This window comes from Terrapene carolina, unplaced genomic scaffold (genome assembly GCF_002925995.2).
Source record: "Terrapene carolina triunguis isolate 2854851 unplaced genomic scaffold, T_m_triunguis-2.0 Scaffold559, whole genome shotgun sequence".
Classification (NCBI taxonomy): Eukaryota; Metazoa; Chordata; order Testudines; family Emydidae; genus Terrapene; species Terrapene triunguis.
In genome coordinates, this window is record NW_020664910.1 from 35,986 (window position 1) to 59,482 (window position 23,497).

A 23,497-nucleotide genomic window follows, 5' to 3' on the forward strand; every position below is an offset into this window, starting at 1 on the left:
GTTGCTCAGCACCCACCAGTTGCTCAGCACCCACCAGTTGCTCAGCACCCACCAGTTGCTCAGCGGCGGGCACTGAGGGGAAGGGGCAAAGAGGGGGTGAGAAGAGGCAGAGCAAGGCAGGGCATGCTCGGGGGAGGGGACGGAGCAGGAGCGAGAAGAGGCAGAGTGAGAGTGGGGCCTTGGGGGAAGGGGTGGAGTAGGGGCAGGGCCTCAGGGTGGAGCGGGGATGGAGCACCCATCTGGAAAGAAAAAAGTCAGCGCCTGTGCATCCCTCAGGAATATGGTGTTCCTACACTGACAGAATAAACCCTTCCCTCAGTGTAGGATGCATCTGCACTGTGGGGTTATGCCAGCATAGCTATGGCGCTGTACCTATACCTCAGTAGTTTTGCCTGAGCAAGGACTGATAAACACTGTTAGTATCTGAGGATCTAGCTCTTCAGAGTGCTGCTGTTTTTTTTTTTTAAACTGAAACCAAACTCACTTTGTATTGTTGAGTTTTGAGCCGTCTTCCCAGGTCCAGCCACTGCCTGTGCTGTTCCTCAGACCAATCCAGTGGTAATTTATGTGCATTCCCAAGAACAGGTCCTAGAAGGGAGTGGGGAAGGACAAAGGAACTAATCAAAATCAACCTGAAAATTCAAGTCCTGATAGGCAAACGGAGCGATCAAATGTCAGGTAGCAAAATATATCAGCTGAGCCTGACTATTATCAAGGACCTTTATTTTCAGTGATTATTTTGTTTAAAATTTCCTGGGAATTTCATCTCTGTTTATTACAAAAAATTTAAAATGTGTGAAAATCAGTGCAGAAACTTAACTTGACAGTTTTGGGGGGACAGGAGGACAGAAAAAAAAGTAACAACAAAGTAATAGTATTGAAAGTAAAAGCAGTTTAATGCTGTGGTTTATTTAATGAACTGTACATTAACAGTTTGTGACTATATGTACACACATGCATGTGCGTGCGTATCTTCTACCACATTGCCTTACTTTGACCAACAGTCTCACACTTTACACTTAGACTAACTTATTAGTAACATAAACACGTCTAACTAATGGAATGCATTGGATTTTCTTCATGTACTTGAATGGCCCAAAATTGGATGAAAAATCAATAAAAACTGAATAATTACTTGTGTAAAACTTGGGAATTTTTCAGTAAAAACTGCAAATGAAGTTTGCAGTTTTAACTACTCTTCATGTGAGTGGCAAGACCTCTGCTTCCACCTTAAGAAATGCTGATAGCTTGTCTCCTTTGCTGCTGGCCCTGCCTTGTGTTCCCCAAACTCTTCTTTTTATAATTAGGGGGTAAGCAGCAGCCCAATCCTGGGTGTCCTGTCTTGAGACATGTAGCACACACTGTGTTCAGAAAGCAGCAAATCACAACTTGAGGTGCCTTGTGTTGATACAGCAAAGGAAGTTCCCAGGGCACTAAGTGAACTCAGAGTGCACCCGCCAGAGTCTCTTAGATAAGGGTCCTACATTCAAAGCTACAGGGCAATTTCAGACCAAGTCAGGACAGAGGTGCACAGGCTGAACTCAGTGCAGCTACAGGGCAGGATTGATAGGCATTGGCAGAGCTACGTGGGGAAGCACAGGACTGGAATAGGCATTGGCAGGGCAGCATTGAGGTTTCATTAAGACACAAGAACTTTTCCCCCACAGCTGGGGTGGGCAAATTTCTTGGCCCGAGGGCCACATCTGGGTATGGAAATTGTATGGCGGGCCATGAATGCTCACAAAATTGGGTGTTGGGGTGCGGGAGGGGGTGAGGGCTCCGGCTGAGGTTGCAGGCTCTGGGGTGGGGCCAGATATGTGGAGTTCAGGGTGCGGGAGGGGGCTCCTGGCTGGGGCAGGAAGTTGGGGTGCAGGGGTCAGGGCACCGGCTGGAGGTGCAGGCTCTGGGGTGGGGCTGAGGGGTTGGGGGTGCAGGAAGGTGCTGCGGGCTAGGACCGAGGAGTTCAGAGGGCTGGAGGGGGATCAGGGCTGGGGCAGGGGGGTCGGGTACAGGAAGGGGTCAGGGGTGCAGGCTCCAGGCGGCGCTTACCTCAAGCAGCTCCCAGAAGCAGCGGCATTTCCCTCCTCTGGCTCCTATGCGGAGGCACGACCAGGTGGCTCTGTGTGCTGCCCTGTCCGCAGGCGTTGCCCCTGCAGCTCTCATTGGCCGGGGTTCCCGGGGGCAGCATGCGGAGCCCCTTGGCTGCCCCTATGCGTAGGAGCCGGAGTGGGGACATGCCACTGCTTCTGGGAGCCGCACAGAGCAGGGCAAGCCCCCGACCCTACTCCCCGGCTGGAGCAACGGAGCGGGGCAAGCTCCAGGCCCCGCTCTCCATCGGGAGCTCGAGGGCCAGATTAAAACATCTGGAGGGCTGGATGCGGCCCCCAGGCCATAGTTTGTCCACCCCTTCCCTACAGGATTTCATTTCCATTTGTCTGACTTTGAGCTTGTGTTCATTGTTCATAGAAACAATAATTGTACACAATAAATTCCGCCGTGGAATAAATCCACAAAAATTGAAGAAATCACTAGGGATGAATTTGCCCCACTGTGTTTCTAACTAAATCATAATAAATACTCCATGCCTCCTGCTGCCAGGAATGGTGATGCAAGGAAGCAAAACAACAAAACTGACATCTTCCATAGAAGCTCTAGCAATGAAGTGTCTTTGTGAGGCAAGGGACTAGGAGGAGCCAGAGAGATGCCTGGGGAATGGAAGCTTGGAGAAACCAGGGAGGGCTTCTGGCCGTGTGGAGATAGGCCAGATTGGGAAACATCTCCAGGAAATCAAAGAATGTTTCCAGCAAAAGGGAGCCTATGGGTCACAGCCTATGCAGCATAAGGAACGCAGTAGCACGTGGCTGGAGTACAGGGGTGATTTATAGAAGGAAAATCCATTGTATGTGGAACTCATGACAGGAGATATCAAGGGAGGCCCCAGGAACTGAGAAGTCGGTGGGGAACTTTCAGCAGAGGGGTCAGGGAGGTTTTCTGGCAGTAGAAAAATGGGTCGTATGGAGGTTGAGGACGGCTCCCAGCAGCAAGGACTGTGGTCAGGATTTGCTTAAGCAAGAGTCCCAACTAGCTTTGCCTTGTTTGCCTGGTGCCTGAAACACTCTCATGGTCATCAGTTTTGTGCCCCCTACCTGGCACCTGGAGGTGAAAGAGCTTACAAACAGATGGCTTCCAGTATCACCCACACAACTGCGTTCAGTTGCTGAGACTAGCTGAGCTAAGCTAACTCTCATCAGTGGAAAGCTAACTATTGGTGGGGACAGGGACATGGGCCAAAGGATGGAAAAAGGCTCCCATGCAACATCCTTCCCTGACTGCTGATCATAACCTCCCCATGGGAACCTCTTAGATGTAGACTGAAAATGTCAGCCTCCTGCGTAACATTGTTATAATGAAGGGTTTTTTCGCCCCTTTATAGTAAATTGGTGTCAGCATGATAGCATGCACTGGAGGCAAATCACAGAAGCATTTGCAAGACAATGAAAGAGCCTCATATGTAATGATACTGACAGACTTTTACCATTTTCTTGGCATCACTGATCACCAGGAGATGTGATCCTTCTGCAGAACAGGTTGCCTGGCTAGAATTCCAATCCTTTTTCATCTTGGAGAAGAAGTAACAGCTGTTCCTGTAACCAAACCACTGGTCAGGGCATCCAGGACAGGGGCTATCTGCAAAGGAATCATAATGACTTTTCTCTTTCTATTCACTCTGAAGCATTTTAGAGCATTTTATAGCTAGGATACATGCCGGGATTGCACACCCACTTGCGAAAATGTAGCCACCTTGGGTAGAACACAACAGCCATGTGGACAGGATGGACTGTAATTAAGGCAGGGACGTGAGAGTCAGGAATAAAAGTATAAACAACTATACAAGGCAATGGAATCACAGGCCCTTTGTGTAACTTGCACCACTCTTTACATCACCTCTGAATTTGATCAGTTGTGTGCACTATAGGGCTGATCTTCCTTTGACACTTGGATAACTCCACAGACTTCAGTGGATGCAGTTACTTAGTCCTGTGAGAGCAGAACTTAGCCCTCTGAAAGCAAGACAGGTGCTGCGTGTGTTTGAAACACAGGGGAAAAGGTCACGACATACCGAGGGCGTGATCGTTTCACAGGATGAGAAGTGAAAAAGGTGTGATCACAGCTCACAGCAGCATGCAACATATTCATATGGGGTTTAGCACCTTCTTGTACGTGCTACACTAAGAATGTCATACCGGTAATACTTTTATTTCTCAATTCACTGTCTAACGGTAGACAAATCTGGGGGGAAAAAAAACAAAACAAAAAAAACTCATTATATTTCATTGCTCTTCCTTTAACTAGGAAACAAGGCCTAGTTAAAGGATCTACCCTCTGGGGTCTCCATAGGGGGTGACCTCAGTAAGCTGTAGGCAAGCTTCTGATTTCCTTTACAGGGTGCAAAGCTAGAGTATCTCCAGTGTCTTCAGTGGAGTTACTCCCGATTTGCCATAGTATAACGGTAATCAGAATCTTGCCTTCTCTGCTTAGGTGAATTGAGAACAGATCTCCTATCTTGTGATCTCAGGTTGTTCACATCAATGTCTCTTTGGACACTCACCATTCCTCCAAACCGTGCATACTACCACTGCAATCACCATGAGGGCGCTCAGTGTCCCAACACCTACAGCCAAGCTGTACAGGCCACATGACCAGTGCTGGGGAGCTGAAAGAGAAAAAACAGGAACCATGGTAAATGTATGGTATATACACCTACCTGACTATGCATCCCCATTAATAGCTGTATTTTTAGCCTTGTGCACACACGTGGTACTGGACAATTTATAAATGGGTCCAACAATAACAGCATTCCTGTCCCAAACAGCTTATGGCTACAGAGAAGGCTATAGATTTTATACCCCAAAAGGGATGCACTGCTTACATCTCCCTATAGTTCCTTTAATAATATATCCATACCCAGAAATGGCTGCCTACATCTGCACTACCCAGACATCAGTAATTCCACAACACTGAACTCAACAGCCCTGCACAGTGCTACGGGATATTTTGCGGCAGGGAGCACTCCTGGTAAGGGAACACCTTCCTCTGAATCAGAACTGACCCCAATACCTCAGAGTCCGGCTAGGGCGCTGTGTGGACGTGGATGGTGCATGTGACTCAATCAGGAGCGTTGTTCCTGAAGAATCATTACTGACTCCAATGTTCCATTGTGGTGCTGACGAATGATTTTGTGCTCCTGGAGCTGCTACTTTTCAGATACAATGTAAAAATAAGACCTTCTCCACATGTTGATTTAAAGATTTCCTGGTACTTTCTGCCTGAGTAGGTAGTTTTAACCTCAGCATCCTGTCCAGGTTCCTAATCATATAACTACATTCTGCCTCTCTAGAATTCTTCCTGGAGTTTCAGATGGAAAAGTTACTCCCTTTCTCTGACATTGATCATGTCTTCGTTCATCTCTGTACAATGCCTAGGACGAGACCTTTGGATAACAATTCATTATTATTATGACAGTTTTACTAGCACAGTGTGGCTGTTGAGTGTCTCAAGATATTGGACTCAGTCTGAGGGCCTGAGAAATCCCACAAAGCCTGATGTTAAGAGGGAAGGGGGAGCTCCATCTCCATCACATAATCCTTTGCACTCATCGATTATAAACAGAAAATAGCTCAAATAGAAGATAAATATCTGCTCACACTTAACACTGAAGTCTGGTTTCACAGTTCTGAGAAGTCGCCTGTCCAAACTTTTCAGTTCCTCCCTCTTCTCAAAAACAGAGTATGCGTCCCGGACCCTCCTCTCTCAACCTCCCAGTCCAGACGTTGCATCTTTCCCACAGAACCAAAGTTCCTGCTGCCATGAAAAACTAATTCCAGCACAATATGTATGAGGAAAGACTAAAATAAAATTGTGATGGCTACAGTTGCTTGCTTACATCTTCCTTGCTTGCTTGCTTACAACTGTAGCTGTGCTGGCTATGTCCTATTCATTATATCTTTATGTTATTATTTTGACTTTGAAATGGCCCGCTCACTGGGCTCTTGGCACATGTACAATGAAAGAATCACAAACCAGAAATAAATGTATCCCCATAAATTCATCTGCCTTAATCAGTTAGTCCCAATAAGTTATCAATATCCATTGAACCCACATACACTTTCCTAATCTTGCCCCTTCCCCAAAGGCTGGGGAAGCTAAAAGGCCTTGAACCAGACTATCAAGGTCAGCAGTCTCAGGATCCAGGGTGCAGATGGAAACAAACCAAAATAAAGGCTGTGGTACCCTTCCAAGATCCAGCCACAAGACATCACTCACAGTCAATTGTATAGATGTTCAAAATGTGATCATACATGATCTTTGGGCTTGGTTCCCCATCACTGGGGTGCAAAGACACCCATGGGCTCTGCGTGTTTGGTTTCCCCTGAGTGAGGCACATATACACCACTGGGCTTCTTGAGCGTGGCTCTCCTTCAAGAGGGGTCAGATGCTCCTTTGGGCTCTACTAGGCTCCTTAGGTTTGGCCCCTTCTTGACTGGGGAAAGTGGCAGTACTCTCCCAAGGCCAATCACTCATGGTGCCAAAAGTGAGGCATCACTCAGTAGATTGCAGACCTTCATAATAGGATCATCCCTCTCCTTTCCTACATGCTCACAGTGAGCTGATTCCTTTTGTTATCACCCATAATTATTTGAGCCCTGGGTTCAGTGGCTCCTCTCCTTAGCCTTTAGTCATGGGTGGCAGGTATCACAGGCTAGGGGAGGCTGTGCCTCCCCAGACAGGCATGGCCCACCCATGCTCCACCCCCAGCCCCCCTGCTGCTTCCCATGCTGCAGCCCAGCTCCAGGGGCTGGGGCCGCACCGCCCACCCTCCCAGCGTTGCGGGGGGCTGCACTGGCATCGCCCTCCCTCCCCCCAGGGCTGGGGGCACTAGCCTGGGGCAGGGGCTGGCAGCCACAGTGGGAGGGCTCTGGGCTCCGGTGGAAGGGGCGAGGCCCTGGGCAGAAGGGGCAGGGCTGGGGGCTAGTCTCCCCCAGCCAGAGGTTCACACACTGCCCATGCCGTCAGTTGTGGGGAGGTTTGTGCATGCCCACATTCCCAGGACTTCAACAGGTGAGCAATGAAATAATTAATACTTGAAATGTCAACATTGTTATCCTTGTGCATCTGGCGTGGCTCCCACTGAGATAAATAGGACAGTTCACACCACACAGAGTTATTGTTTCAGACTCTGCAAACACAGATAGAGATCACTGCATCCCTTAGCCTTGAAAACAGGAGCTGAGTGCATCTCTCCAACCAATCATTACAGCTAGAGACTTTTTAAAACACATGAAAACTTAAATTTTGGAGAATAAGATAGCAGCATGCAAGCAGTGTTGGTATGCTGCACCGGCACATACTGGCTGAATCTGAGTCTTGGCAGGATCCATCCAACTAAGAAGGAAAGCAAACTCCAGAGTTGAGGGTCCTTCAGTGAGAATTCAGTGCCTGTAGTTCTGCCCTGTTGAACCAAGGTGCCGGAGGCCTAAGGGCCTCTGCTGATCTCAGCTGTTATGGTATCACAAGGAGAGAGGCTTTGTGTGGGGAAAGGGAAAAAACCAAGATGAGATGAAACTGAACAAGAAGTGGAAATCTCACACTGGATAATCACAAAATATTTCCTAACAGTGAAGAACCTGTGAGACTGGAGAAGAGTCTCCCCAAAGGAAGAGGAGGGAACCCTTTTACACACAGGACATTTAAACAGGGACTGGACAAAGCTCTTGGAGAGTTGACTGTGGTGAACTGCATTGTTCCCCAGGAAATGACAAGATGTGACCCAATAAGAGGTAGTAAGAGCCTTGCTTCAGCCCAGAGAAAGATACTTCATTTGGAGGAATGAGGTGGACAGTGATCAGACGCTGTTTCCTGTGGAGGCAGAGGGATGTGGGTGTGAAGAGGAGCTTCCCCTTTTCTGTTCCTCTAGCCTTAGCTCAGCAGGGGACAACGTGAAAAGGGAGATTTTGAAACGAAAGAGAGACTGCAAACATCTAATTGAAATATACACAATACAATCCACATCTCCCATGTAATGGACTTGAAACACAGCCAGAAAACATATCCAAAACCAAGGAGGTTTCCTACCAACTGAGTGAGACTTCACTGGCAGGTGGATATTTGAAGTTTCCTATGCAGCTTTGTTCAAACAGATTTATATCTAGACACGTGGCATCAACAGTCCCAGGCACCAGGAATGTGTGTTTTAGCTGCATACACAGAAGCATCTCTTCTTGGGACAGTGAAGCAATAGCCCCTCTCTGCACAGTTCTGATGAGACCCTACCTGGAATATTATGTTCAATGTGGGCAGCTCATTATTAGACATTAGCAAACTGGGGGGAGTTCAGAGAAGAGCAACAAAAATGATCAGAGGACTGGAAGGAAACAATTATGAGAAATTAAGAGAGCTAAAATCAATCTTAACTTAACCACAACTAAGGTGGGGACTTCATAACAGCCTGCAAATATCTGAAGGATATAAACAGCAAGAGGGGAATGGAAACTATGAAAGGAAAAATATAAGATGAATCCCAGGAAAATCTTCCTGATAGTGAGATGTGCTAAGCTGTGGAATGGTCTCTCAGGAGAAGAGATGGAAGCTCTGTTACGGGGGGGGCTTTTAAAACTAGATTGAAGAAAACACTGAAAAAATATAATATGCCACATGGAACAATCTTGCACTCGCCCTCGGAAGACAGACAGAATGATCTAAAAGATCTTTTCCCTCTCTCATGTATGACTCATATATGCCAATAATTTATCTGTACCTTCATCTTTATTAATCTACATAGGCTTAAATTCTCCAGTCTACTGTCATGCAGTCAAGCTCAAGAAAGCTACAGATTTCGGGTACCCAACCTGAGAATCCTACTAGGGGCCTTAATTTCAGAGATGCTGTGCTCTTTCAGCTCCCACTGATTTCCCATAGAGTTGTGAGTGCTCAGCACTTTTAAAAATCAAACCCAAGATGTCTCAAGCTGGACACCCAAAATCAATGACCAGCTCTGAACATTTCTGCAATAGCTCCTGTAGATACCATATGACAGAGCCTTTGCTCTGGGATTCACCAGTTTCATTTGGCTTGCTTACCTCTATTTGTCCTGACATCATTGGAACAGACTGGCAGTGTCCGTGAAAACCGTACAGAAGTATAGATTATTTCTTCACTCATTTCTGCCACAGAGGTTTCTGCCATGCTTACATCCATGCCAAGATGAGGAGTGTGTACGGCAAGGAGTTTGAATCAGGCTGTTGAGCGAAAGAGCTCAGAATAAGGCAAAACAGGAAACCTGAGGCTGCATTTTAAAAAAAAAATGCAATCTGGCAGCCTCAACCTTCAGCTGTGTGAAAGAAGTGAATTCAAGGAAGGGGTTAGCTTAAATGGAGGCAAGAGCCAATACGCTGATACAGAGGGAGCACAAGGAAACAGAGTATTATGATAGGTGTAATAAGCAGCAGTCACAGTACACCAACTGCCTCATCATTGCCAAGCACTTTGGAGGCAACATAACCAAGAGGAGATTTGAGAGGACAAGGTGGTGGCTTTGCGGACTTTTACGGAGAGCTCTCTCCATGCATAAGGGGCAGCACGGAAGAAAGTGCAAAGGTGTTCTTGGAAAACTGACAATTTCAGCAAATGGGCAATGAAAGCTGGAATCATTGGCAGAACAGAGGCAACAGTCACATCTCAAAAGTGTATATGAGATGACAGATAAGAGTGAAGCTAGGCCATGAAGGCCTTTTAAAGGGAAGACAAATAGTGTTTGATGCAGTGGAGATGGGGGAAGAGAGTGGAAGGATGCAGAGGAGGAAATGGTCAAAGTGACAAAGCAAGTAAATGATTTTTACAGCAGTGCTTTGAATGAACGTAAGTGGAACAAAAAGTGGTTTCTCACAACCAAAGAGGAGGAACGTGTAGCTGAGACATGAGATAAAGTGAAGTTTATCTATACGGTGGATCTTAAAGACATTATTCAGGAAGAACCAGCAAGAAGTAGATACAGCTGGGATGTGAGCATCTAGACCAGTGGTTCTCAACCTATTTATCATTATGGGCCACATATGCTGTGTGGGGAGCCGGCTGGCAGCTGGCTGCCCAGATCCCAAGCCCTGCCGTGGAGTGGGCCAGGCGGCAGCCAACTGCCCAGACCCTGAGCTCCGCCCTGCGGGGCCAGTGGCAGCCAACAGCCCGGTACATGTCAGGGCAGCTGGGAGCCCGGATGCCGGAGCCCGCCGTGTGGCAGGGCAGCCGGGAACCCAGAGCCCGCCACGTGGCAGGGCAGCCTGCAGCCCATGGCCTTTAGCACACAGCTGAGCTGGGTCACAGCTGTGTGCTAATTGGGTCACATGCAGCCTGCGGGTTGAGAACCGCTGATCTAGACAGAGGACCAAGTCAAAGATGACACCCAGTTATAGGCCTTTGTGACAATGAGGATGGTGGCGTCATCCATGGTGAGTGAAAAAGGGAGGATAGAGGCTTGAGGGGAAAGATTATGAACTTTCTTTTGGCCATGTTGAGCTTCAGCTGATGGCTGAACGTCCATGAGGAGATGTCAGACAGGCCTAGATTTTAGCTAGGACAGAAGACAAGAGACAGTGGAGAGGTAGACCTGTGAGCCATTAGTGTAGATATAATAGTTGATATTTATTTATTTAAATTTACAAATAACTATAAAGATGCCTATCCAAGTCCCTTGGTGCCTTAACACTCACTAATACACTTCAAACCTCAGCAACATTAAAATGATCATGTCAGCAGAAGCTTAGCCAGCCACCTACAGAAGCTCCTTTCTTCCCCTTCACTATCTAAGAAGCTTACCTTCAGCCCTCTCCAAAAACCTTATCAAACAGGTGTCTTTTGCAGCGTGCCTAGAAAATAATCAGATTCTGACTATTTCAGACCAAGAGGGGTAGGAGATCCCAGAGTCTCCAAGCCCTGACAGAAAGAGGACCCTGCCAGCCACCCCTCTCTTTCCTAACTAAGGGATCCGCTGGAGTGCCCCCGTGACTACAGCTGTGGCAGTAAGGCAGCAAGAGGGGCGATCCCTCAGGGAGGCTGGTCATATGCCACTGAGGGCTTTATCCAGGGGCAGTCAATTATTTTTGTGAAGGTCCAAATTTCTTGGTTAAGGCATAATCAAGGTCCAGACTCCAGAGAAACATTGTCACACCACAATAATAGTAAGTGAATAGAAGGATTTTTTGGTCCATCACAACGTGTCCGGAGGTCCAGATTTGGCCTATTGACGACCCCTGAGCTTGGTCTCCATGTAGAGACCCCTGGGCAGCCAGTGCAGGTCCCAAAGCAGCGCTATGAGCTGTTCCCACCCCCTGGCTTTCAGGTGCAGCCCTGAGGGGACACGGGGGGGGCGTCCCCCCCAGGCAGGGCCACGAGCTCCTGGCCAGGCGCCGAGGTGAGGCGCGAGCCCACATCCCCTCGGAACCGCGGGGGGTGCAGCGCTTAGGTCCCGGCCGTGGCGGCCGGTTGCTTCCCTCGCCCACCCCCGCCCGCGGGCCCCACCGCCACGGCCTGCGACCCGCCGAGGGGCGGAGCGGGGCGGGCCCAGGAGCGGCCACGCCGCGCCGAGCTCAGGCCCCGAGGAGCGTCACCGTCACCGCTCGCGCCCCGGCCCACGAGCGGCAGTAACGGTCTGGGGCCGATCCCGGGGCTACGAGCCCCGGGCAGGGGACACCCGCCGGCCAGCGAAACCAGGGGGCCGGAGCCTGCCATGGCCCGGGGGCTCCCGCCATCCCCTCGCGGTGACCCGACTGTGCCATCCCGGCCGGGCCCGCTCAGAGCCGCGCCCCGCACGGCCCCATCTCCCCGCGCTCCGGCTAGAGAGCCGCCCAGCGAGCCTCGGGCTCTCATGACTACAACTCCCAGCAGGCACCGCGCTCGCCTTCTCAGGGGGGGTGAAATCAGATGACGGGTGAGTAGCGCGTGAGGGTCTCGTGAGCCACCCTCGGGAGGGGGTCGGGATGTGGCGATGTTCCGTAACCAGCCCTGCGCCGCCATTGGAAGAGAGCATTTTGCGGGGTGAGTCCGCCTTCTGTGACTCTCATCGCTCATTGGGTCTTCTCATGTGCCAATTTTTGAATTCCAGTCTTCATTGGAAGAGATGAAGTCGTAGGCGGGGGCCTCCGTGGCCGTTCTCACTGCCCATTGGACGAATAAGCGTAGAGAGGGTCGTTCTTGCTCTGGAATCGTCACCATTAATTGGGTGAGGAGAGCTTTGGGGGCCAGACGCCTTCTATCCCCACCTCTCATTGGGCAAAAGGTACCCGTGGGCGAGGCACGTTTGGCCGTTCTCATGTTCCATTGGGGAAATGGATCAGGGGCGGGGCCTGAGGCCAGTCCTTGTTGCCTAGCGTTAGCGCCCGCCCCTTACCCACTTCCTGCTTCCGGATCACCGGGTGGGACTGAGGGAGACACTGGGCAGGCAGGTGGGGAGCGAGCAGGCAGTAGCGGTGGGGCGACCTTCCCCCACTGATACTCACGCCTGGGAAGGGGCTCCCGTTCCAATTAATGAATACCTAATTAGTTATTAATTTATGCGTGCTGAATATTCATGAACTCTTGTTAATAATTCATTAGGTGGGTAAAGGCCGGGCGGCACACGAGATTCTCCAGGGTGGGCGCACGTGGCGCGCGCAGCGTTGATGCGTGCAGCTCATTGAGCTGGGCTGGCACAACTTGGGTGCCCGGGGCTGGCCACGGGAGGTAGTGGCAAGGCACGTGGCCTCGTGGGTGGGTGGTGCAGACACCGGTGTCTGGGTGGGTGGGTAGGTAGCAACGGTGTGACGTGCAGCCTCGCAGATACTTCATGCCACACCTACCTCGCTGTCCCAGTGTCAGGTGAGTTTCTCCCTTTTCCCCAGTAATTTGTTTTCAGCATCTGTTAGCTGTCAGTGGTGGTGTTATTGGGGGTGGTGAAAGCCTATGGGTGAGTGAAAGTCGAGAGGATGGGCTGAGAAATTTATTGGGGGTGCAATAAGAAGCTGGCTGTTGGGGATGTGTGGTTGGGGGATCCCAAGTGCTCTCAGGATGCCCTTTACAGTTTAGGCCAATTGAACCCTACTTTGTTACAGCTGTGAACTGGGATGCAGTTTCAGCAGCGCCATTGTCTTAGTGACCAATTTGTGGTTGGGGAGGTGACTACAAGGGCCTTGGGGTCTGCTGCTGTGTGAGAGTATTACTAGGTACCCATTGCACAGATTCCCATTCTGGGAGCTGAAAGGCCCTGGCTGTCAGGCCATCTATCCACTCCTATATGAGGATATGGTGAATACTGAAGGAAGAAACAGCCCCATGGTCTCTAGACTTGGGATGGAGGAAAGAGATGGAAGAAATTTGTAAAGGAGAAGGAACTAATGAGAGGAGAGGACAAGGTCACTGAAGACTCCTAAATCCAGATATTGGATGGATCCTAACACACTTTGCAGTCCTTATATAACAGAACTATCCAGTCACTGAAATGCAGCAATCTCTGGGTAGTACACAGCAGCTTAATAGCCACATGGCAACAGAACACAACAACTTGAGTTTTGTGTCCAGAAAGAAAGCAGAACTCCAAATCCAGTTGAATCTTCAGGGGGTATCTAAGGAGAGAGGATATAATCCTCCAAGCTGGAATTTGACCAGAACACTGTGGTTAGTTCCCCTTCTGTGACAAAAAAAGTCATGTGATCTTTAATGGCCATGAGTGGCTCTGGCCCTGGGCTTTAGATCTCAGCAAACGTGGAAAAAATTGTGCAGCCTGTTATAAAACAGAAGGGGACACAGACAGGAAGTGAACGGTCTGGTGGGGATAGAGGAACTGGGTTAAATTTGAATGTTTTGACAGTGGAAACTGTCTCCTATTCAAAATCAATCCTTGGGCCAAACTCGTCCCCAGGGTGAGCCTGCTGCAGGTTGTAGTTACACTAGGTGTGAACCTGGCCTTTTCTGCATACGTTGTTGCTACTGTGTCCTTCCTGAACTCTAGCTAAGGTCACTGGATGCTCTCTTCTGAGTTTCCCCTCAACTGTTTCAGTCCTCACTTCCTGTCCTGAACTCTTGTATAGCATTGCTTGGTTCTGTTACATGGCTACTGTATTCCATCCGATATGGCTGCATTTCAGCTGTAGGAGGGTATCCCATATACTGCAGTCTTCAAAGCATGTTGAGGTCTTTTCTGCATGAGGGATGCTAAAGTACCGGAAGGTGCCAGTATTTTTATATCACTTTCAGTTTGACAACCACATGAATTAAATATGTACAAAGCAGCCAGCCAGAAAGGTCTTTGCTACTGTTGAGAGAGACGTGTGTTCTGAGCACGGGAGCCAAGAAGCCAGGAGTTCTTATGCTGGTTCTGACTTGTGTGCCTTTTGTAGGGGGCAAGTCACAAGCTATTTGTGCCTCAGTTTCCTCTTCTATACAATAACAATAACCTCTTCAGATTTACTTGTCCACCATACACGCTGATCTAAGAAGTCTCACGATAGTTACAGGCTTTAGGGTATGTCTACACTAGAGCTGGAGGTGTAATTTCTAACTGATCGAGCTAGCATGCTAAAAGCAGAAGTGTAGCTGTGGCAGTGTGAGCGGCAGGAGGGGGTAGCCACACCAAGTATGCTTCCCATCCAAGACCCTGGATGCATCCTTGGACAGCTAGCCACTCCCTCCTGCTTTCAGAACCACTCCAGTGTAGACCGTCCCTTAGTGGCAGACCTTGTAACTCTATGAATTCTTCAGTGTGGCTTTCACTATAACCCTCATGTAACTTCACTATTCAGCAGTCTGGACCTTTCTTCTGTTAATTTCTTTGTGCTTTTGTAGCCCTAGCCTGATTTTTATAAAATTTTGGGTCAGTGTATTAATCGGTTTCTGTCAATGTTAGGATCTTCGCTGGGAGTTGTGGTTGGGAAGAGAAATCGACTGTGTGGCTGCTATTGAATGGCAAGGTCATTGTCTGTTTCTCTGAGCAATTAGCTAAATGTTTAAAGGATGTTTTATGATTAAGACACAGGACTGTGTTGTTCAATATCTTCATTAATGATCTGGAGGATGGCGTGGACTGCACTCTCAGCAAGTTTGCAGATGACACTAAACTGGGAGGAGTGGTAGATATGCTGAAGGGTAAGGATAGGATACAGAGGGACCTAGACAAATTAGAGGATTGGGCCAAAAGAAATCTGATGAGGTTCAACAAGGACAAGTGGAGAGTCCTGCACTTAGGACGGAAGAATCCCATGCACTGCTACAGACTAGGGACCGAGTGGCTAGGCAGCAGTTCTGCAGAAAAGGACCTAGGGGTTACAGTGGATGAGAAGCTGGATATGAGTCAACAGTGTGCCCTTGTTGCCAAGATGGCTTAACAGCATTTTGGGCTGTATAAGTAGGAGTGTTGCCAGCAGATTGAGGGACGTGATCATTTCCCTCTATTTGGCATTGGTGAGGCCTCATCTGGAGTACTGTGTCAGGTTTTGGGCCCCACACTACAAGACTGATGTGGAAAAATTGGAAAGTGTCCGGCGGAGGGCAACAAAATGATTAGGGGGCTGGAGCACATGACTTATGAGGAGAGGCTGAGAGAACTGGGATTATTTAGTCTGCAGAAGAAGAAAAATGAGGGGGGATTTGATAGCTGCTTTCAACTACCTGAAAGGGGGTCCAAAGAGGGTGGATCTAGACTGTTCTCATTGGTAGCAGATGACAGAACAAGGAGTAATGGTCTTAAGCTGCAGTGCGGGAGGTTTAGATTGGATATTAGGAAACACTTTTTTTCACTAGGAGGGTGGTGAAGCACTGGAATGGGTTACCTAGGGAGGTGGTGAAATGTCCTTCCTTGGAGGTGGTGGAATCTCCTTCCTTAGAGGTTTTTGAAGTCAGGCTTGACAAAGCCCTGGCTGGGCTGATTTAGTTGGGATTTGGTCCTGCTTTGAGCAGGGGGTTGGACTAGATGACCTCCTGAGGTCCCTTCCAACCCTGATATTCTATGATTCTGTGACTGGAAACCTGGGCTTCTGGGTTGTATTTCCAGCTCAGCCATTGACTTATGTGACCTTACACTCGTCACCTCCGTGCCTCGGTTTCCCCGTATTTAAATCAGGGATGCCAGTCCTGACCTTGTGAAACTCAGTGCCTATAAAATACTTTCAGATCCTCAGTGGAAAGGAGCTAGGGAAGGGCAACATAAATTAATACAATTATTAGGATTAAGGAGCTTGAAATAGACAAAGCCTGACTAATCCTAGCCACTGTCCCCCACAAGCTCTTTACACAAGACCTGCAAAGACAATTGATTAGAATGATTCCAAGTCTGTCTCTGATGACAGATGCCCCTTTGGGGTGCAATAAATAGTGGCTTATGTCTGAAACTGACCCTGGCTTCCATAGCTGGCCAGCCTAAAGCATGTTGGGTTCTGTTCTGGCCAAGCGAGTGCCAGTTGATGCACTCAGCAGCAAGATCTTACTACCCCAATGTAAAGTCAAGGAAGACTTGCAGATTGGGCCAGTGGTTTTGTGGGTCCCAAGCTGGCCCTGGCTGTACCCAAAGCTGGGCTTTGGAGTCTCCTGAGGATCTCTGAGATGTTCCTAGGCCTCAGCTCCTCCCCTTTGCAGCCATGAATGAAGAAGTGGCCAGTCACTGTCTTTTTGACCTTGAGGTTTGTGTGTTGGGGTGGGAATGAGGTGCTTAAGTGTTAATCCTTCTTGTGCCTGTCTCTCTGTCTGCAATGGCACGTATGCAGAATGTTCCCGTCTCTCTGTGGTACCTGTACTGCGCTGCTAGTCCTTGTGGCCCTGGCCATGGTCGTGATGGCAGATCAGGAAGTGAAGCACTGCGATCTAGTAGGAGACCAGGGCAAAGAGTCAAAAAGAGAACAGGCCTTACTGAAGAAGCTGGAACCCCTGAGCTCCATGAGGTACAGTGCATGCAACCCTCTGGGCCACTGCAGGGACTGGGATCTGGATCCTGTCCAGTCAGTCCCAGATCAGGAAAGAGTGAATGGCTCATAGGGCATTGAAGAATGGGACACTGGTTCTAACTAACCTGGGTTAGACAAATTTGATGGATCTTGTTCTGTTTCCTGGTGGGCAGGAGCCCACATCACAGAATCACCAGCACAATCAGCACTAATGGGCTCCTTTCATGGCAGTCTCGGCTGTCACTCTGAGGACTAAATGGGCCACAGTGACAGGATTCCCTTTTCCCTATAGAGGTGGATGCCTCCTGGCACAAGAGTGAGATGGTAAGGGAGGAGCTTGCATTGCTGCTGTCCATGCTCTACCTCCTCTGGGGTTAACAGAGGAGCTCAGTTTCCAGAGACCCCACCAGTGGAGAGGTAGGGAGCAAGTGAGCTTACCTGAAAGGCAAGGCCTAGTTTAAGCCATAAGTGGGCCTTAGAAATGGATTCAGTGTGGTGGGGTATTTCTGAATGTTAAAGATCTAATAACCTGTGTGGGATTCAATAAAGCAGCCGTCTGTTATCTGTCCCCTCTGCACAGCTTTGACAGCAACGTGACCTCGAGCCCAGAGGAGAAGTACACCTACAAGTTCAGGGTGTGCAGAGAGGTCGACAGCTCTCTGTCCCAATCAGGCCTGGTACAGATCAATTTAAAGGACAAAAAGCAAACAGTGGTGGGAAGAATCAATGAGACACAGGTCTTCAGTGGAAGTAAGACTCCCCTCAACCCTCCTCTCCAGCTCTGCCAGTCCACCTCGCTCCTGACCTGAAGCCCTCTTTGTTTTTTCTCTTGGCAGGTGACTGGATCATGCTGATTTATAAGGGGGGGGATTCGTATGGCAGCCACTGCCATGGTGAGAAGAGGAAGGCCATGATAATGATCTCTTGCAACCAGAAGACTCTATCAGTGAGTGGCCTGGGGGGACTGTGGGGCCAGGTGTAAAGGTTGAAGAGGAGTGCGTGGCTGTGAGGCAGGAGTGAATCCAGAAAGATTGGGGAAGGGTATCACTGTGGGTGCGGAGGCTGTGGAGCAGCCAGAGGGGTTTTACTTGTTCTGTCTAGTGGGTGTTGGGTCTCTGCACCAGTAATGGTTGTGCTGCCTTTTGACTGGCTTAGCAGGCAGCTAATAGGAGATGGTATGCTGTTTATTTTAGAAGTGTCTGAAATGGGACAGTTTGGGGGGAGAGTTCTGGAGGTGGCAGGCCAGGGTCAGCTGGGAGTCTCCGCATGTGAGAATTCCGGAGTGGGGGGATTACTGGAACCTTTGGCAAAGCTAGGAGCATCTGTGCAAGTAGGGGGACTTATCTGTGTCTAGCCTGCTGTATGTTTCCTCTTCCCCACCCCCACCCAACCAGAGTGGCTTTACCTTGCTATCAGAAGAGAGGGAAAAGGAGCAGGAATGTTTGTACCTCTTTGAGATGGACAGCAGCTTGGCCTGCCCACCCGAGGACTCCCACCTCAGCATCGGGTCCATCCTGCTCATCACGTGAGTTACTGGAGGAGCCTGTCTGTTCTAGGGCTCCAGGTCCAGGCCTCTGTACCTGTTAGGAACATAGCACATGATATACCAGAACAGATCAGTGGCCTATCTTGCATGTCCATGGCCAATACTTGCTGTAACTGCCCTTGTGTAAGGTTTTTCATCCAATGATCTACAAGAGCTTGACAAGGATTAAACCTCAGAATACCCCATGAGAGAGAGGGAAACGTTATCCTTTCCCCTGTTTTACAAATGGAAAAGTTGAGGCACAGAGAGAAGAGACTTGCTCAAGGTTGCACGGCAAGTCAGTAGCAGAGCTGGGAATAGAATCTAGGAGTCCTAACTCCCAGTCCCCTGTGCTAACCATGAGACAGCACTTCATCTAGGCAATGCTGGGGATGGGTTTATGCATGCTGATCGACACCTGTGGTACCTTCTCTGCAGGTGTAGCTGCTATTTATGGCCCCATTTTCTGAATCGTACTGAGCTGTTGGCTCCAATCCCAATCTCCAGCTGGGGAGAGGTTGCCTTCAGCTTCCTCTCACACTCCGGTTTCAACATTCTCCTCCAGGTTCGCTTCGCTGGTTGCAGTCTATATCATTGGGGGATTCCTCTACCAGCGCCTGGTGGTGGGAGCAAAGGGCCTGGAGCAGTTCCCACATTTTACCTTCTGGCAGGATCTCGGCAACTTGATGGCAGTAAGTGAAAATCAGTGCAGATCCCCAATCCAGCCCAACTGTAAGGCCAAAAAAAAAAGGGGCAGCTGCCCCACACTCAGGGCCTATGATTTTTGTCAGATTGCACAAGCTTTATGCTCAGGGTGACTGTTCTTGGATGTGAGACCTCCCAAAGAGAACTCTGGTGCAGCAGGAAGCAGATGACTCATTTGAGGGGGGCATTCTCCCCTTTGAGTTCTGGCCTTAATGTTCCACCATGGTGCTAATGCTGGGGAAGGTACCATCCTGCAATTGCTGTGTAAACCAGAGGCCCTGCCCAAGCATAGCCACCCTTTTTGCATGGGGAGAGAGTAACCTCAGTGTCCGGCCAAATTCCAACAGGGAAAAGTTCTTTGCCTCCCTAAAATTCGCTCCCAGCAGTTACAGTCAGAGATGTTATTCTTCACTTACTGACCTACTATAATGTTGCCTGGTGCTATAAATCAGCTACCATGTTCCACCCAAGAAGTGGTTGGATTCAGGATTACAGGCATTGTGTATTTACCCTTTGTAAAGAGTTCTGGGATCTCTCAAATACTTCAGTGATAGGTGCAATAGGAGAACAGAACAGGAGAAACATGAGAGGGGCTGCTATTGTTTAGCATAATCTGTTGCATGTGGTCTGATCCCAGTACAATAACTTGTTTCTGCAGGACGGTTGTGATTTCATCTGCCGGTCTAAGCCCCAGAATGCCCCAGCTGCATACCGTGGTGTGGGTGATGACCAACTGGGGGAGGAGTCAGAAGAACGGGACGACCATTTGCTACCAATGTGATCAGGCATTAGACATCAGTTCCTTTTCTCCATCCATCCCTCCCCCCCCCCCCCCCCCCCCGCCACTCACTTAACCAGGTGTTACCTAACCACTTCTCTTTTCACGCTCTACTCTTCTGGTTTTCTTTAAATGATTTGCTTCTTCCACAGCTGGTGTGTCATCCCCCTACTATCCCAGAATCCTCTATTTCAGAGCAGCACTGGCCCCAGGAGCATGTCCTCTGAATGTAATGCTGTGACTGGCTTATGCAGAGTGCTATGCAGCTGGGAAGAATGGTATTTACCCAGGGTTCTGTGTGGCTATGAGATGGCAAAAGTGCTTATCCAGTATTCAGTGCCTGGCAGGCCTGGGAGTCCCCTCAATGAGATCTAGAGAGAAACCCTGGGTGGGCATGGGGGGAGGGGGGGAATCCTGATGTAGAAACAGCTAGAATTAGGGAGAGCATTTCTGTGTCTTCTCTGTAAGGTTTATTCAATCTGTGAAACACTGGAATTGTTTTTAATTATTTAAATGCACTTTCTGCTTTTTTCGCTTCTGTGCTGTGACACAAGCAAAGCATTCACTGCCCGCCTTCTCCCTTTCCCCAGTGTAATCATAGCAGGGATCTCTCCCCTCTAGCCAGATCCTTAGCGGGGCTGGAGCAGGCAATAGCCACTTGGCAATCTTTCCTTTTCCTGATGGTAGCCTGAACTGAACAGTGCAGGCCAATTTCTTTTAGTTACCGCAAAAGGCCATCGCCAAATAACCTCGGTTTCACTAAACAGGGAAGGGGTGGTGGTGGTGCTGCTGAAGAACTAATAGGGAACAGGAAGATTTCATGACTTTTTCCTATTGAAAAGGTTTAAGGGAAATAGTGTCTCTTTTTAAACCTCCTTGGTTGCTGGGAAGCCAAATATAATGACATGCTGCTGAGCAAGAATCTGAAAGTGAAACTGACTTCCAGGGCGAAGACAAGAGCCTAAAGACAGCAGAGTCACTTGATTTCTATTACAAGATTTCCCTAAGTAGAAATGTTACTACTAGCGCAGTTGGGGAATTTTTAAGATTATGATCCTGACTATGTCCTTCTAGGAAATGATGGTGTAAGTTAGTACAGTAATTGCTTTGCCGTGAAATAGTCTAGATTGTACTTTAAAAAGGGGCGCACACGTTTAAGCGAGCGCTGCTATACCAAATGCTGACACCAGGGTAACTGTCTCCAGTTGTTACATTAAAAAGCAATGTATTGAGGAAGCAAGGCCAGGCCCTGTGCTGTTCCAATGAGCAGGTGGACTGGGTTGGATGTGGCACTGCCCCCTATTGGGTGAGCTGTCAGATTCACTCTTTCAGAGCCATAGGGATGGAACAGGTTAGCTCTGCCTGTGGGTTGTTTCCATCCCTGCTCAGTTGTGCCACTAGGATGGTGCTTCTGTGCCCCCTGCTGGCTGGGGAAGTCAGAGCTGCAGTTTTCTGGGACACTGGAGCTGCTCCCATTAGAAGACCAGCAGCTCCAGGTGACCATTATAGGACTCATAAAGTCATTGGAATATTCAGGCACCTTGATTTTTGTTTTTGTGGGGCGTGGGAGGGGTGGGGTAACCTTTGTCAGTGAATAATAAGCCAGTCTCCTTCCCCAGGGGAGTTGCTGGCAGAGAGCTATCTAGTAGAGGACATAGTTGAACCACTTGAGGGAAGGGGATATATTTTTGTAAGGTGAAAAAACAGACTGCAAAGAGCAGGATGAGGCTTGTGCTCCCTATTCTCTGGAAGGGAGGCCTGCCCAGTAGGAAGTGGGCAGGGGAGGTGGGGTGTGAGAGGCAGAAAGCAGGTTTTTGGGGTTTTTTGGCTGGGCTTGGAGCAGGAAAATGTAGTTCTTACTTTCTTTGGCTTTTATTACTTTCACTAAATCTTTTCATAAGATAGGGAAATAGGAAGTCACTGAACTTGTTCTGTTACTGTTTTTCATGGTGGTGTTTAAATAAAATGCACATTTTTTGTACAAAAACACAACTTTAAAAATAAAATGACCCAGAAATACCCCTAAGCTCTTTATTGGTGCTTTTGAAATGATGGGAGCAGCGTGTGAGCGAACAGAGGGATGACATTCAGTGCCAGGCCTCAAACGCCCTTTCAGCTAGTGAGGGCAAAACCAACCCCCCTCCTGTAATGTTGTAAATTTAAGGTTAGAGAGTTTGTATTATGGACCTTAAACGTGATATAAATGATCTGGCTTGAAACTTTCCAGCATAGGCCTAACTTTTCAGCTACTTCTCCATGGAGCTGGGAAGGGGCTATAACTTGACTGTTCGGGGGGGGGGGGGGGGGGGGGGGGGGAGGCTTGGAAATTACCTGCTTTCCTGGCTGCTTGAGATCCTAGACTCTCATTGCCTGTAGTGGGTGCTACAAAAACATGGCTAGCATAGGGGCCTTCTATTAATCCAAGAGCAGCTTTCTGCCAAGAGAGTGACTTTCTCACTCAGGTCCCTTCTGTTTCAGCTAAGCCCAAGCTGCTATCTGTATAGATTGCTCGGAACAGGCACCATCCCCTTAACCAGAACCCATGGCTGCCAGAGTCCTGTGTTCTTCCTCCTAGTTAAGTCTAAGCAGACCCCTCACAGCTTGAATTGGAGGAATGTTTATGCCATGCAGTGTATTGGCACCTCTCATCCCTGCCATGTGCTCCAGAATCTAAGCTGTCCAAAAAAAAAAAAAAACCCCATAAAACTTTAGTAGTTATGGTTTGGAAGAAAGCCTCAAATGTGAATGGCAGGTAACCAATGCCATGTTGCATGCTTCAATTTGCAGAGAGCATGCAACAGTAACTTAGAAGTGGGAACTGGCCAGTTCTTACCAGTGAGGTGTTCCTGATGATACTGGATATGTCTACTATTTTTTTGCTCGAAAAGAGGGAGGATCCTATTATTGTTGCTCCCTGATGACAGTTCATTTTGATGCTTGCTAGAGGGGAAGGAGAAAAAAATTGGTATCTCCTACTCAAACAAGAGTAGAACGCAGCAGAGCATGTGAGTGCATTTGAACCCTATCGAAGGCTTTCACTTTGACCCCTGGGGAAGGTGGCTCCTCTGAAGATCTCCAAGCAGAGAAGGCTAGAAACAAATGTCACTTCCCCTCACTGTCAAACAACAATGGGCCTGTCTGTCACCATTAGTTGCTGGTGAATTTTATCGCAAATCTAGAACTTGCTAAATACTGTCTCATTTTGCCTTTGGCGCCAGTCAGCCAATGGCACAGAAGCCAGCAAACAAAACTGTAAGCAGGAGAGTCTGTGCGGGAGTTTGGGGGAGGGAGTGTGTGGTGTTTGGGTTTTTTGGGGGGGGAGCGGGGATTTCCCCCCTTTTTCCTTGACAGGACTTTAGGTGGGAAGGCTACGACAGATACAGAAGCAGCAGTGGTAGTAACTCAAGCAGTAGAAGAGACAAGGAAGATGACCGGATATGGAAGCTACGGGATGTACATAATCCTGGAGCAAGTACCTGAAAAGAGCTTGGTTTGTATAAAGTGCCACTTGATATAGCTGATGGAAGAGAAGAT

General features: G+C 48.8%; 2 protein-coding genes across 3 annotated transcripts in view; one reads left to right on the plus strand and one right to left on the minus strand.

The window, feature by feature from the left end:
- KLRG1 (killer cell lectin like receptor G1) overlaps positions 1-3,836 on the minus strand; it is a 7,934-nt gene extending 4,098 nt beyond the window's left edge. The window contains exons 1-2 of the mRNA XM_029913266.1: positions 3,536-3,836; positions 485-588 (exon numbers count right to left, since the gene is read on the minus strand). Of these exons, the coding sequence (XP_029769126.1) occupies positions 485-588; positions 3,536-3,619 (188 nt within the window). The 5' untranslated portion in view covers positions 3,620-3,836. The remainder of the gene's footprint in view (positions 1-484; positions 589-3,535) is intronic.
- An 8,402-nt stretch (positions 3,837-12,238) lies between these two features.
- On the plus strand, positions 12,239-21,971 carry M6PR (mannose-6-phosphate receptor, cation dependent). Of its 2 annotated transcripts, none has more exons than XM_024210948.1 (7): positions 12,239-12,268; positions 16,779-16,952; positions 17,536-17,705; positions 17,792-17,901; positions 18,350-18,480; positions 19,046-19,172; positions 19,844-21,971. In XM_024210948.1, the coding sequence occupies exons 2-7, from the start codon at positions 16,780-16,782 to the stop codon at positions 19,964-19,966; spliced, it is 834 nt and encodes a 277-aa protein (XP_024066716.1). In that variant the 5' UTR covers positions 12,239-12,268; position 16,779; the 3' UTR covers positions 19,967-21,971. The 2 variants fall into 2 exon arrangements, with proteins under 2 accessions (XP_024066716.1, XP_024066715.1); XM_024210947.1 differs by lacking the exon at positions 12,239-12,268 and adding an exon at positions 12,457-12,903.
- Positions 21,972-23,497: the final 1,526 nt, after the last annotated feature.